The following is a 15758-nucleotide window of genomic DNA, read 5'->3' on the forward strand; positions in this document are numbered from 1 at the left end:
TATATTGCCTTTAATACTTTGTCTCTTGTGACTGTTGCTGTTGACTTTCTGGACTAATTAAGTTACTTTTATGTTAACATGTAAAGTGGTTGTTATTTCCCTGCAGAGAACTTGTTTTACAACTGCTGTGAACATGTCCAGTTGTTGTATGCTTGTCCCTTATTTTAAACTAGGTCATAAGACTGAATTTCCTGCTGTGAAATACCGCTGAAATGCTGACTTATTTTGTGAATTCTCAACCTGCACATTAAGTAGGGATTATAAATAACTGTGAATGTCAAACACCTTTTCAATTCTATATTAAAAATGTGTTCTAATTGCTCTTACTCCTCCCATCAGTGTCACTAACTCCCTGTAGAAGAAACCCTGTTACAAGAAAATTATTGCTCCTACATTAGCATGTTGTGCCAGCAGAGAGCTCTCATATTTAAAAGCCTATTCTTTTCATGACTAATGTAGATAGTTTGCCATTTTGAAGCATCATTTTACTTCAGCGTTTAGAGGGTTTTAATCCTTTTTTTTTTTCTTTTCCTCTGACAGGAAAATCTGGAGAAGAATGGTTCACGTGTTCTTGATCTGGAACTGGAATTTGATGAACGTGCAGTGCTTATGGAGAATATTGTCTATTTGACAAATTCCCTGGAGGTTGGTATATACTTGGCATATTCATTACTCAGTTTTTATTGGGATAGCTGGAGGACCAGCCTTCCCTAAGGCTCTGAGCCTGTTTACATTAACTTCTGGGTGTACATTGCTCAAGTAATAGTTTTTTGTCAACTTTCTGTATTTCGATCGTACTGTTTAAATTTGTCAAACATAGGTGTATAAATCTGTTAAATATAGGCATGAGACACAGTGGTAGGTGTGTGGTATAGAAACATGTTCCCACAAAACAGCAGTGATTTTTGCTGTGGTACTGGTTGTACCTGTGATAGGAAAGTCCAGTGACACTTTTGAAGAGACATTTTTCTCTGAGCCAACCAGTATCTTACATTTTTTAGCTGAAGAAATGAGGAGGAGATGTTTCAAGGCATTACTAGCAAGAATGATCAGAGTCCTTAGCCTTGTACCCTTGGACTCTTACAATGGCATGTTAACTGTAGCAGATTACCCTGCCCTCTGCAAGGAGCAGGTTCTGGGCAGGGCTTTTAAAACTGTGGTATATAGTGAAATGGGTGCCAGTCTAGTAGCAGTTATGCTGCTTCATATGATAACCAGAATTCAGTTCAATAGGCAATATATTAATGAGGGGACAGCTCAGGCAGGGTTGTGTTTAAAAAAAAAAAAAAAAGAAAAAGGAAAAAAGTACCTCTTTCAAGAATTAGAAGATACATATATATTGCAAAACTTCATTTTGTGACCTGTACAGTATGAAATAAATGTGGTTTTATTGGACTTGACCCATATCAGAGTGAAGTCAAGAGCGAGCAACAACTTTTATTTCAAAATACCTGTAAACCTGCAAAACTCACTGAACAGGGGGAGGGAGCAGTGAAGCAGTGGCTCTGTTAAACAGTGGATCTTTCATGCGGGAGAATCTAGAGAAATTGAGAACTGGGCTATGAAATCTCCTGAAGTTTAGCAGGAATTGACAAGTTTTGTACCAGGGCAGAATCACCCCACATTTCTGTATGAGTTGGAAGTGGCTGGCTGGCCATCAGCTCTGCTGCAAGGGGCTTTGGGGTTACTGTGGGCTTGTCAAGATTCATGTGAACTTACTGCGAGTGTGCTGTCACTGCAAATGAGCCACGCTGCGTGTTGACCTACATTAGGAGGAGTTACCTGTATAGGACGTGATTTGGCAAGTCAAGGGAAGTCGTCCATCTCCATTCGGCTCTACTGAGCCCCAATTCGGAGTATGTGTCAGTGTTGTGCCCCCCTCTCGTCCTCCCCGACTCTGCGCCCCAGTTTAAACGTGGCTGTTGAGCAGAGGACCATCAAGATGGCTGGGGGGAGCCCGGAGCGCCTGCCCTCCTGCGAGAGGCTGAAGGAGGGGGGCTTGTCGAGACTGGCTGAGGGGAAGATCTCGGAGAAATCTGCTACTTGGAGAGTTACAAAGATGATAAAGCCAACCTCTTTCTTGGTAGTGGGCTGGTAGTCGAACAAGGGGCAGTAACTGGGAGTTACTGCTGGAGTTGCAGCTCGTGGGGCTGAGATGGGACACGAGGAGAGGTTTTCTGCTAGGGCAGCGGCGTGGTGGTGGAGCAGGCAGCAGGCTACCCCAGAGGCTGGGGTCCAGCCTGGGCAGCAGTCCCGCTTCGAGCAGGGAGCAGGTGACCCTCAGAGTCCCCTCCAAACAGCGTGGTGTGATTTTTGGGTGTGCTATTGTTGCCTTATGTCAATGCGCATTTCCTTTCCGCTTTACTGTGCGAGCAGTTGTTTGATAGGCCTGGTAACTCCTGTTGTTGTTCCCTCCAAAAGTGATTAAACTCCTGTTTATTTCCCTCCCCACCCTTTTTTTTTTTTTCTTTTTTTAACAGTTGGATCACATTGAAGTGAAGTTTGCATCTGAAGCAGAAGATAAAATAAAAGAAGACTGCTGTCCTGGAAAACCATTTTCCATATTCAGAACTGAGGTAAAATCAGACATTCAGATATTGGAAGTCTGAAAACTTAATTAAAAAAAAACCCAAACAAAAGCAAATATGCCATTTAAAAACTTTAATCAGACATGAACATGTGACTTTTTTGCCTTTGATCCAACACCCCTTCAAAACAAGAAACATCTGAAGCAATTACGATTTTTTTTTTCTTCCTCTGTATAGAGCCCTAAACGTGACTGTGATTGTACCTTAGCTTAAGGCTCTTCCAGTCAGCACAATTTAATGACTTGACCTGAAGACTGTTAAAAACAGATGATCTGAATGTTAGCATATTCTTCTATTTGTTTCTTTCAGCCATATGCCTCCGCTACCACTCTTTAGATGAGGTAGATTGTATTCTAGTTAAAACATAGGCCAAAAATAGAGAATTGAGAAGGTCTTGTGCAGGTATGGCTGAATCTCACTTCACCACTGTTATTTAGGAATTGTTGTGTTGCTTATTATACTTGTTTTAAGGTGATATAAGTTTCCATGTGAAACTTTGTATTACTTGTTTGCTGAATCTTGAAGTGTTTTTTTAATGCTTCCTATGTTTATCCGTTAGCTTATAATGGGCTAATAAATGGCATTCAGTTGCATAAAAACAAAAACTTTCAAAAGTATTCCTACAGCTGTGTCATGGGGTCTTGGAAGAATTAGTGAATGATGGGTAAGATTAGTGAAACTCTGCGACAGTGGTATCATGTATGAGTATTTCTAGCTCTAATACTTTTCAACAGTAAAAATTTGATTGATTTCCCTAAATATGTCCTAAAAACTTGTCCATACCGTGGGTTATGTTTTGAAGAGTTGAGGGAGTGCTTGCATTCTGCCGCTGGCAGTCAGTGTTTCTAAATGAAGTTTATCCGTCCAGAATATTTGTTGATAGATGATGTTTATTTGTTTTAGTTTCATGTTTCCTCTGAGGCTTGCATCACAAATACAGATTCCCCTTTAATGTTTGTATTAACTTTCTTACAGCCCAGCGTGTCTGTATTTTTGGTGAACCCTCAACCATCAAATGGCCACTTCTCTACAAAAATTGAAATCAGGCAAGGAGACAACAGAGAGACAGTGATCAGACGCTTAATGAAGATGGACAGAGGAATCAAAGGTAAAATACTAGCACAGACATGCAGCTATCACATGCTGACTAGATTAATGTTTCCAGGAGAGAAATGGAAACACAGCAGCTGAAGTTTGTGCTGCTGTCATAGACGCTTAGAAAGGAGCAAGAAGTTTTGTGTTTGAGTGAACAAGAAGAGGTAATCTGCAGATAGGTGGGCTTTTCTGTGGGTTTTCCTCATTAGTCTTTTGTTCTGCCACTGGTACACTGAAACCTAGTTTCAACCAGAGATTAATATGGATGATATTTCCCCGTGTGCTTTGAATTTCCATGAAAAAGAGTTAGTCCCATAACTGGTTATAGGTAGCTTCTGCCACTTCTATTTTGGAGCCCAGGGCTGAAAAAAATTTACCAAATTTATTTTTCTATTTAGCCTAAGGTGAATTAATTTAAGAGTTACTACGCTGGCTCCTAATAATTTCTGTCCCAGTTCATAGTGGAAAACTATCTGTTCACTTAAAATTTGGATTCCTGGAGAATTGCTCAATAGCCTATCAATTACCATTGTTTAGGCCAAACTCGAACTAGCAACCTCTGTGGGAGCTAGTTTAATACTCCTTTTGAATCCTCCGAGCTATTTCTTCCCTCTCTACTCTCGTATTCTTTATGCAGTAATACTTTATTTCAGCTGTTAAACATTGAACTCTGCAGTCCTAAGAGACACAATAAGTACTGGAAGAATTTCTTTGAGAGCACTCGGTCCACGGCCAATAGTGGATTCCAGCGTGAAAGCATTTCATCACCAGTGAACCTGACTTTGCGGTTAAGCTGTTGTAAGGCTCCCTGTTCCATCCCCTGGTGTTAGCAGGTTGCCAGTAGCGGAGATCCAAGCGAGAGAGGCCGGGGAGCCAGAACTTGCTGCTGTGCCTGACGGCGTCATCACTGCTCGCTTGCCAGAAGTTGGTGCCTCAGTGGTGCAGCGATGGCTCTGATAAAGGTCTCCAGGCAGAGCTTGGGGGTGCTGCTTTTGCTACGGCACATTTACTTAGAGCATGTCGAGTGCTCTGAAGTGGCTTAGGAACCACTGTGGTTTAGGAACCTGAATTCCGTCATAGGAAGAAAATCCAACTCTGTGGAGAATTTTTTTTGGCAAAAATCCTGATTGCTGCCAGTAATTACTTTGCCTCCTCTTGCTTCTTTGCTTTCTAAATAGTTTTCTGTCTAGTAACTTTATGCAGGGCTTTTCTGCTGCCACGTAAGTTCTTGAGGTGATGTGCACTCACAAGGCAGAAGAGGAGAGATGCTGTTTTCATCTTTGTCCCTGTCTCATTGTGTGGCACTGAGAAAATCTTGGCCTCTTTCCTGTTTTTTGCCTTGTTGCAGTTGGAATAAAAGCTGCCTCTTAGGAGTGCTGCTACGGTCAGTTTAAATGTTTGTGGTATCTTGACAGTCTAAAGGTGGTCTTTGTAAGTAGCAGTATTTCAGGGTGGGTGCTTTTCCTTTGATTTTTTCATGGAAATAAGCAATGTTTTTTCTAGTCTACTTGTTGATAATTTTAGTATTCCTCACGTATCCACGTGTTTGGAAAGATATTTTAGGAAAACACAGAATAGCATGATAAAATTTCATGTCAGACATTGTTGAAACAAGCGTTAAGTTTCTGGCTAGTGTAATGAATTAAAATAGCTTTCTTAAAGGAACAGCAGCTGTGTTTTTGTTGAAGAATGCAGGAGTTAAGAATCAAACAAATCTGAAGCACTGTGAGCTGGGTATAAAAGGAAAACTGGACCTCATCCAAAAGCTTGTGACAGCAGAGTGATTTTTTCTTTTTGTATCTTTCAACAGCTTGTGTTTATATTAATGTTTATCTGTAGAACAAAGACAGCTACATACTGGTGATGTGCACACAGAGAGGAATAAATGATAAAGTACGTAGCAAAATACAGGCAGGGGGAAGTGCACTGTATACATAGTAGATGTGTATGCGTATCTACTAGCCTTCTGCTTTAAATGATTGAAAAGGCGTGAGATCAAACTGCCTCTCTCGCTCTGTTCCACAAGGTGTCACTGTTCTGTTGGTGCATGAGGGCGAGAAGGTTGTACTGGCGGGGAGGCCTGGCTGAAAGATCACAGGCTTCCTAGAGATTTTTCTTGGTCTGCTTAGTAGTCTTCTATTAGTGTGCATTTTAATAGGGAATTGTATTTAAAACAACTCCCACCTTCCCCTTTCTCCCAGTCTCTGAAATTCACTCCTCAGAAAATGATACCATAACTGTTCAGTTACTCATAGCTGTCCCAAAGCCAGATAAGGCAAAATTAGTGCTCGGAGTGTGGTATTGGGTGTTGGTATTTCGGTGTGGTTCGCCCCCGCTTCTGCTGGTAACTTGCTGTGTAACCACTGAATGACATCTTTGTATTGGGTGTAAATCTTAACATGAGTGTTACTCCCGAGAGAGTGTATTTCCTTGCAGCAGTTATAGAAGCACCCAGTATTAAGTATTGCTTTGATTAATTCAGTTGATACTGTAGCTTGTGCGTAGATCCCGTAGCCTGACTAGCCAGTCTCTTTACTGCAGATCTCTCTAAAGTGAAGCTGATGAGATTTGATGATCCTGTGCTTGGGCCGCGCCGTGTTCCAGTCCTTGGCAAAGAAGAAGCAGAGAAAACGCCTATTCTGGAGCAAGCCATCTTCCACATTGACCTGGACGAGAAACATGTTCGCATTACTGAGAATGGCCTGACAAAGGACATTGGTGACACAATTGTTTATCTAGTTCATTAAACTGGCGCGTACCTGGCTTGGTCCCTGGCAGTGAGAAAGTTCATAGAGTGACTTTGAAAGCATCTGTAACGAACAAAGATGAGAATTTGTTCTATTTAAAAAAAAAAAAAAAGAAAAAAGCCCACCCAAACCAACCTAATTTTGCATGCAAGTTCACCCCTGCTCTTTTAAATGTGGATATAATAAAATTATTTTCCTCTGGCCCTTTGGCTTTTCTTGAAGAGAAGCAGTTATCCTGAATGTTAACATGGTGAATCTTCCTTTTCAGCTGTGGCCAGTGTTTTCAGAAGCAAACTAGAGTACCACACTCAGAATTCCTCTCCCTCTGAAATAGGCTAGGATTTGGGTAGAGAAGTTGGTTGTAAATCTCCTGCAATAGAAGGGAAAAAGTTGCTTGCACACTTCTGTATTTTACTTTTCAATGACCCAGGTGACTGAACACCGTTAGGCCACTTTTACACAGACTAGCAGTTCAGAAGGAATTTGATGCTGAAGAACTCTTAAGCAAGAGTTAAATAGGAAAGTTTCCATGCTTCTCAGCTCTTAAAATGAGCTGTAGCAAACACTGTTAAAGACTGACTTAGGCTAACTTCTCCTTTCTTATTCTTTCATAAAACTATTCATAAATCTATTTTAAGTAGAAAGGTTAAGTGTTCTTTTCATAGATTTGAAATGGTGATGGTTTTTGGTAATTTCAGGGCTATTGCAGGCTGCTTTTTCCCTTTTTTGAGTTATGAATCATCACACACAGCTTCAGGACTTCTGTCTGCAAATTCATGAAGGTGGCTGGTGAGAAACAGCATACTTTGTTCTGCACCATTGCTCTTTGGCAGTTTCACAATTCCTGATGCTCCACATGGCTTAACGTTTGAACTTCCTCTAATAATATGTTACGGTGTGGGAGGACAGAGCAGCGCAAGAGCCCAAGACTGCTGTGCTGAGAGCGCCAAGCACTGCTGAGTGTGCTGTTTTCTGCCCCTCCCTTTATTAGCCCTTTGAAAAGGCAGGTTTTGTTTGTGGTTATACAGATGCAATACGAGCTTTCCTTTGCTGTTGCTTCTCCCCGGTCCCGCTAAGCAAATACTCATGCGGTTCTCTAAAAAGGTTTGCTTGTCAAGAGAAAAAAGGTGATTCCATAGTCTAAGGCAGTCCCTGGGTGCGGGGGATCGGCAGGTGGAAGGGCCGAGGCTAAATACTCCTGCTGCTGCCGCAGGGTCTCAGGAGAAAAACGTCGCCAGCCCTAACCTGATGGGCCTTTTAGGTTGCTGCAATACCAGTGGGCAAGAGGAATGTCTGCGGTGGGCAGAGGTGTCTGCTTGCTGGTTCAGGTGAGCCTGTCCCTCGGTGCACCGGGCTGGTGGGCAGCTGGCGGTGCCTTCGCAGTGCAGCCTCTGGGAGAGAAGAGCCCGGGCCGCAGCACGGCCGCGGGGACCCGGAGCTGCGGGGACCTGGCTGCAGCGGTGTGCCAGTCACATCCCTTCACCGCTGCAGCCGGGACTTGGTTCTTTGCTAAAGGTTTACTTTTGTGTAGTCTGAGTGAATTCCCTTCCAAACTGGAAAAATAAACCCCAGCACGTATCCAGTGCCACTTCTCATATGTGGCTGTTTTTGTTAGGTGTTTGGAGCTCGTTTTCGGAGCGTGATGGCGAGATGCCTGTGCTAGTGCTGCTCTGGTACATGCCTTCGAGAACTCCATTTTTCTGTTTGGTATGTGGCTGTTTCTCACCCAGATATCATCTCTGGGTTTCTTGCTCTGTAACAGTGGCTTTCCAGTGCAAAGGGTTGAAAGCGGAGAGGTCCCCTCGTTCCTCCAGTGCTGGGACCCCTTTCCCTCCAGCCAGCCAGGCTGCCCCAGCATCTCCCCAACAGCAGCGTGGCGGTAGGAAAACGAGGTCTTTCATCGCGTTGCGATTGCGGAGCCTCCTGAGCGTCTGTCGTGGCAGGAACAGGAACCTGATCTGAACTCTGCACTCGCTGGAGGAGGAATTGCAGCCACCAGGGCGGAAAGTGTAAATACCCGCTGTGCTGGGAGACTTCATACCCAGCTCTCTTGTGGGTAAGCGGGTGAGCTCTGTGACAGCATGAGACGGTGCCTCCGGTCAGCGTGGGGAGGGGGCTTAAAAGGTCTGGCAAAGATTCCAAGTGGCGAGGGGTCGATGTGCTCACAAAAACAGGGGTCTTGAACATGGCTCTTGTTTGGCTGGCTCCCTTTGAGCAAATTTGGCTCGAAGGCTGCAAGCAGAAGTCTCTTAGAGAAGACAAGAAAAAGGATTTGGGGTTTCCAAACAGGCTGAGGCGGATGCAAGATGTGCTCTGTTGTCTCCGGATAAGAAGGCTGGCACTGGATACGTGCTAGCACAGGCAATGCGTTGTGGAACTGGAACCCTTGTACTGCCCCTTGTAACTTGTCGGTGGCTGCTCTTCCCGCGTCCGTGCATCTTGATCAGCACAAAGAGCGGCTGAGGATCGGGTGAAGCGAGCTGATCAGAAAGGCTTCCTTAAGTTCCTTGTACAAAAGCAGCTTTATTAGTTCCAGGAAGCAGGGATTATGGCGATAAAAATCTAATATATTGACAAAGCAGCAGCCAGATAATCTGAGCAGATAAAAATTAGTTCAGAGTTTTAGAACAATATTGCTTCCTTACTCTTTCATATTCTATCGGGTTTTTTGCTTCAGCAACTATCCAGAGAGCAAAGGCTTTCCCACAGGTGTTTGGGAGAGCTGGTTTGTAAAGTGGGGGTGTGTGCGTGGTTCGTTGGTGGGGTTTGTTTGTGTGGTTTGTTTTTTGGTGTGTGGTTGGTTGGTTGGTCCCCCCCCGCCCTGAGGGGCAAGTTAAACAATGATGGTGTTTCTTACAGTCACAGTGTTCAAGTGAATCAGCCAAACTGATGGTTAATGAGCAAGATAGAGCTAAAAAGCTGGATTTGTTTTCTAGGATGGTTCGTTGGCTTCCAGGAGGTGTCACTGCTATGCTGGTTCTTGTGCATTTTTTCCCCAAAAAAAGCTAGTAACAGGATAAAGAGGCTTTCTTGGTATTAGATTTCCGACATTATTAACAAAATTCTGGCCTTACTAAGCGGCTTTCATGTTACGATTTTGGTTAGAGAAATCTGGGAAGGGAACCTTTTTTCTGTGTAACTGAGCCAGTTTTTGACATAGATAAATGTGCGGCCGTGAAGAACAGGGTGCTGCTGTTATTTCCCGGCTCTTCCAGTTCCCTGCTGTAGCATCATAGGATATTTCCTTGGCTTGGAGCCCTTCAGTTTTCCGCTATTCAGGAGTTTTCCGCTATTCAGCCGGGCTGCACAGCGAAGTCAGCAGTGGGAGATCGGCTCAAGACACAAAGCGGACTTTTCCTCTCTGCAGATGTTTTCCAGAGTGGAAGGAATACATCTCCTGCTCTGCTGCCCATCTCGGCACGTCCGAGAGAAGCGGCAGGTTTAGATCAAGTCGTCTCCTTTATGCGTCCAGCCAGGAGTCGTTCCCATCATGAAGGAAGCAATGGGCGACCAAGGCACCGTGAAACCTGTTCCTTCCATGTGCCTGTTCTGCAGGTACTTGATAAATTTGTCTCATTTTAAAAGCAAAACGCACAACGCCTGGTGAGTTAAATCTCCCCTGGCACTAGCAAAGTGCTGGCCCTGCTTTTCACCCGCTGGCGGGGTTTGGGTTGGGTATGTTTTAGCAAGGCACGCTCTACGGGAGGAGCGTGCTCTTGGCCGCCTTGCAGACGCGCTGAAGCTGCGCTTACCTTCTTGTCCGCTGGATTTGGCTCCGTCCTGCAAACCCAGTTCAGTTGAACGCTTTAATTTGAGAGCCTCCTGCTGCCGGGGTGGTGGGGAAGAGGGGAGCGAGGAGCGGTCCCAGCACGTGGGACCTGGTGTGACATCAGGGCGCGGAGTGTGGTGATGTCATCTGTTCCGTGCAGTGCCGAGGCATCTGTTTCCGCGCCTGGCTGGAAGTCGTTGCTCCGCTGACAGGATGAATGTCCCTGAGGTCCCGTCGCCATTTATTCTTTCCTGGGTAACGCCTGAGGATGGGACTTCTTTTCTTTCTGGTCTCAAGTAAGGAGTAAAGTTAGGAGCCCCATCCTTCATTAACGTAAATCATCTGGTATATATACATTAAAAAATATATATAGAAACCATGTAGCTGATGAGAAACAAAAGCTGACTGCTGCATATTATGCTGTATAATACCTCTCTGCAGTGAGACTTGGGTAGGGCTCCTCTTGCTCGGGAATTCAGTTCAAAGCAGTTTATTAATCCCTCCAGGCTCTGCTGGCAGGAGGGATAATTACTGACTCTGTGGCACCAGCAAAGTATCCAGAATCTATATTTTGTTTAAAGCAGAAACAGTTATTCTTCCACGGTGCCATATGGTGTCAGAAGGGTTGCGTGACCTTTGGTGAATTATTTTCTGCTGAAGTGGGGAGCGGCAGAAATCGCCGTGCAAGAGCTGGAGATGCACATCAGCTGCCGAGCCGGGAGAGCTGCCCGGGAGCAGCTACTGGTGAGGTTGCTTTAGAATGGTCTTTTTCAATATTTGTACCCTACTTTTGAGGATCACCATTCGTATTGATCGGTTCTTGAACTGCCTTGCCCCTGCAGGCGGTGCGCTGGGCTGCTGGGGCTCGGGAGCCCGGTGAGAGAGCGGCACCGCCAGCACCCGACCAAAACCTTCCGCCCTGGAAAAATCGGTGTGGGCCCTTGAAGCCCCTTCCAGTGAAATCGTGGCTGGTTTGTTACGTTACCAGGGCTGGGGAGCTGGAGATCTGTTCGCAGCACGGCTTTTAGCATCCAAGAGGTAATTTGTGGCGATACGGCTGTGAGGTGCTGAAGCCCTTATGGGCATCGTAATTCGCTCTGGAAGCACTCGTGCCTCGCCATAGGTGTTGGAGGGTGGTGGAGATCGGTGGGGAGCTCAGCGGCAAGGGGATGCAGGAGCAAGCTAATCCTTGAAAGGGAGCTGGTATAAAATAAACCAAAATGGTAGCGCTAATCCCCTGAATCTTCTTTCCTCCCCCACAGGGTCACTCCAAATATGTAGTGTGCATGATTAAAAATAGACACTATCTTTTAATTTTGTGTGTTCTTGTTCCTTTCTCCAGTGCATAGCGGAGCACCGGGGGAGTCCGTGAGCAGCCGGCTAGCGTGGCCACCGCCGCGGTGGGGACTGGACCACCGGCCTCGTCAACGTCTGCTGCGACCAGGCAATTTGAAGGAGTTTGCGTGGCTTCTTGTTACTCCCTGAATGCCTCTGTAGTTCCCGCAGCAGAGAAACGCCGCGATAGCAGCAAGCTCGGACCCGTTCCTGCCGCCTGTCCCACGCGTGGTGCCCGGGCACCAGCTGCGGCACCGGGTGACCCGGGGGGTTGCTGGGCCGGGACCGCCGCAGCCTCCCTGCAAACCACCGGCGTGGCCCCGGGTGTTTCGGGGCCTGCGATGCCCCCGCCTGTGGGCAGGGCTCTGGCAGCGAAGCACGGCCGCTGCAACACGGGCGCCCCGGCCGGGTGCCCGAGCACCGCGGAAAAACGCAGGGAGGCAAACCCGTGTTTTATCTGTGGCGTAAAGGGCGTTCAGTCGTTGCTGCTCTGATCTTTAAGCAGTGGCTGTTAGAGTAATTTCTGATCCATTAAGCAGAGATATGTGTCTAATAGGAAAAATTTTTATTTCTTTTGATGTTTTATTTCTTTAGTAGCAGATTGGGTTTTTGCATCCTTTTTTCTCTTTATTTGGGCGGGGGTCACGTTACTTTCCTCCAGGTTTCTTTTATGTCTTTCATAATGTGTGAGGAGGAGAAAATCGTCACCGCTAATTGCATCAAGGATGTGAGTTAGATTCAAAGGCACGGAGCGCTTCAGCGGTGCTTTCTGAAAATAGTTTTTCGGGTTTTGTTCTGACACCACTCGAAAAGCTGGGCTGCTTACTTGATGGAGGGAGGTTTATAATGCTCCTTGGCTGAATCCATGGGAGCTGGGGTTTGCAGACGTCTGCTGGACCCGAAACGACCGAGGGGGCGAAGCAGCCCAGGCTGGGGCGGTGGCAGCGCCGGGGCTGGAGCGTCCGCGGGGAGCCCAGCGGTGCTGGGGACCTGGGGCCCTGCTCCGGGCAGCAGTTCCTGCCTCGCACCTTCCCCTGCTCCAGGATCTCGGGTAGAGAAGGCAAAACCAGGCTTTTGATCACTTTTTCAGTTGATGCTTTTGTGGTTTCCATTCTTGGCTGGATCAATTGGGTCACGAGAATGTGCTACACATGCTAATTACTTAAAACTGGGGGTACAGCTCTGACCTCCAAACCTCTGCTCTCTACAACCTAAAATATCCTTCTTGTACAACCCAAAGTATCCTCCTTCAGTGGGTTTTGATCCTCTTGCCCTGCCAGCTGCTCTCACAGCACGAATCCAGGCAGTCTCCTCCTCGGAGCGGTGGGAGGGCTGAGGCCCTCTTATTTCCCAGCTTTTGGCACTTTTAAAGAACTCACTTAAATACTGCAGGGGTTTTGTAGACAGGGACTTACCGATATGTTAACAGGACAGGAAGCATTATACTGCTATAATAGTGCATTGTTCAGAGTACTGTTAGTGTTGTTATAAAACAGATTTAAACCATGTGGTTCCATAGCAAAGGTCGCAGGGCTTCGGTTCTGCTGGAGATGGTGTGTTGTGCTGGATGTGTTTGCTCCTGAACTGCAAACGAAAGGCAATGCAAACAACTCGCAAGAGACTGCGATAGCAAAGCGCTATTGAATTTCCTTCAGGCTATAGCAGTGAGAGAGAAAGCTAAACGCCGGAATGGGAGTTGGCGCTGCCCTCCTGGGTGCTGCGAGGATGATGCAGTTCGTGCTTGTTTCTCCTTTGTTTCTGCTGGACCACCGTTTCCCAGGCTTTGAAGTCCGTCTTCACTGCTGCTGGGGATACAGCTAGCAAAGGGTTTCGCTCCTCCAGTTCAAGCACCAGTTCACCTGGCAGAGATGGTGACGCCTGGACCCCACGTGTGGTGGGACTCAGTCCAGTGCTGGAGACAGCATTTGCCCTAAATCCGGGGAGTTTGTTGGAGCTGAAGCAAGGTTTAGCAGGTAGAAAACATCCCTGTTTTCCTCTGGTGTAAATCTGTTGGGGGTCTGAGAACTTCAGCTGAGATTTTTCCTGTCTAGCAGCCTTAAAAGTGTTGGGGCATGCGGCCGTGCAGATTTATTGCCCACACGCGCTTGCCCCGCCGTTGGAGCTGGGCTGCGCTGCTCGGCCGCCCCTCGGCTGTGGGTGCTGGCCGTGCCCTGGGAGGTCGGTGCCTGGGCTGCAGCCCGGCCCGGTGCTACCGGCGGTGCCGGTGCCCGCCCTGCTGCCCCGCGGGCTGAGCCGGGGAGAGGTTCCAAACACGGGTCAGTCTCTGCCGGGGGAGAGCTCTTCCCTCGCAGGGGGTTCGCTCGGGGCCCCCCTTGCCCGCCCGCGCCCCCTTCCCCCGAGGCGCTGCCGCGGCCAGAAGCGACGTCCCCGAGCACAGCGCTTAATACTGATCTCGTTAGATTGACGCAAACGTGGAAAGTACATTTGGGGCTCAGTCCTGGAGAAGATGGATCCCAGCCACCGCCTCCCCCCCCCGTTTGCCCTGGCCTGTGCAGGATCCTGCCGCCAAATTCCTTTTTGATCTGAAAATCTGTTCTGTTACCTTGATGCATTTTTAAAGCAGAACTAATGCATTAAATCTAAGGAATTGCCTTGTCTCCTGCGCGGAGGCAAAAGCAGCATTTATTTTATAATGGAATGGCAACTCCAAGCAACTACTCATGTTTTTCAAGTGCTTTGTAAGAGCAGGATCGTGTGTCTCGGCAGCTGCTGTACGATTGCATAGCCCAGAGGTGATGCCATGCAGTGTACATTGCCGTGCAACCAGGGCGGCGGGGAACAGGGAGCCCTTTCAGGCCAAGGGGGAGACGCAGCCAAGGGCTTGCACCCACCGAGCATCCTCACGTCCTGCTTTTAGTGAAACTTGTGGGTGTCCAGCACCCCTCAAAATCTGTTTTCCCTGTGTTGAAGGTGTACCGGGCGGAGGATTGCAGGTCACGGGCTGAAATGAGCTACCCCAGCACCCAAGCGCAGGGTAATTCACTGGAGCGGGTCTGGATCTGGCCCATGGGTTCACTCTTGCTGTGGAGTGATCTCGGTAGGACGTGCAGGATGCGGTGGAGAAGCTGGTCCTTGGTCGACGCGTAAACCCTGCCCGCTCCTTCCAGGGGACCCTCGGTGGAGAGGGGGCGGCACTCCCGGCTGCTGCCTGCCCGCTGCCGGTCAAGCGGGCCGAGAGCTGGCGCGGCGAGCTGCCGCCGGCCGCACCCCGCAGGGACGGACGCTGCTGCTTCGCTGAGGGCGTCCTCCTTAAAAAGCCTCCCAGCGAGGGAGCCTGAGTCACGGCTCGCTCTATCCACCCAGTCCTTCTCCCTCACCACCCACCATGCAAAATGCCTTGTTTTTAAAAATAAAGTGCGTGAGTATTTTACAGCAGCGTCTCTCTCTGCTGCTTCTTGTCCCCTTCCATATGTTAAACGTGGATATAGCGCCCAATAACCCCGGTATGTTAAACCTGGATATAGCGCCCAATAACCCCGGTATGTTAAACCTGGATATAGCGCCCAATAACTCCCGGTATGTTAAACCTGGATATAGCGCCCAATAACCCCGGTATGTTAAACCTGGATATAACACCCAATAACCCGCTGCTTCTGCCAGATCCTCATATCCCAGCAGTTTCCTGATCCAGCAGTGGCTTTGAGAGTGTGAACCTAAATTGCCGTCTTCAGCTGGGACTTGTGGTCTGAAAACAGTGCAGGTTTATTTGCTGTTCGTGGGAGAGCAGCAGTGACCCACTCGTTCTGCAGCTGAAGAGCTTGTAGCAAAGGGGTAGTGCCACGGTGCGTCGGCAAGGGGTGCGGCTGGCAGCAGGACCGGGGTCCCGTCCCCGCGCCCTGACTGTCCCTGCCTCCTGGGACTCGCTTCTAACCACGTAAAGTGGAGTAAAGCACTGTGCTCTCCTCTTGGCCAGAGGTTTCAAAGCACTTTAAAAAGGAAGAAAAAAAAAAAGTCAAGCAATGCTAAATATTATCGTTATATTTGCTTGTAGGTTCCGGCTGGGGGCAAAGAGCATCAAAAACAGAAAGCAGGAGCTCGAGCTCAGACCGGCGGCAACTGAGCCCAAGCTGGAACCTCCTGGTGAGAGGGAGAGCAAAGCTCCTGTTCCCAACCTCGGCGCCAGGTCACCCATTCGTTCCCAACCGGCAAAACAGCAACTCGAAATAAGAAAGTGAAAATAAACGTTCCGTTTTTTTTTCATGC

The 15758-nt window shown here is 47.6% G+C and overlaps 1 protein-coding gene across 3 annotated transcripts in view; it reads left to right on the plus strand.

Moving 5' to 3' along the window:
• The window catches only part of LARS1 (leucyl-tRNA synthetase 1), a 34290-nt gene extending 27659 nt beyond the window's left edge, over positions 1–6631 (plus strand). For all 3 annotated transcript variants that reach the window (XM_072873768.1, XM_072873766.1, XM_072873767.1), the window contains 4 exons: positions 541–645; positions 2481–2576; positions 3564–3696; positions 6225–6631. In XM_072873768.1, coding sequence (XP_072729869.1) covers positions 541–645; positions 2481–2576; positions 3564–3696; positions 6225–6430 — 540 coding nt within the window. In that variant the 3' untranslated portion in view covers positions 6431–6631. The remainder of the gene's footprint in view (positions 1–540; positions 646–2480; positions 2577–3563; positions 3697–6224) is intronic.
• Positions 6632–15758: the final 9127 nt, after the last annotated feature.

The sequence above is a fragment of the Ciconia boyciana genome, chromosome 9 (genome assembly GCF_034638445.1).
Source record: "Ciconia boyciana chromosome 9, ASM3463844v1, whole genome shotgun sequence".
In the NCBI taxonomy this organism is placed as follows: Eukaryota; Metazoa; Chordata; class Aves; order Ciconiiformes; family Ciconiidae; genus Ciconia; species Ciconia boyciana.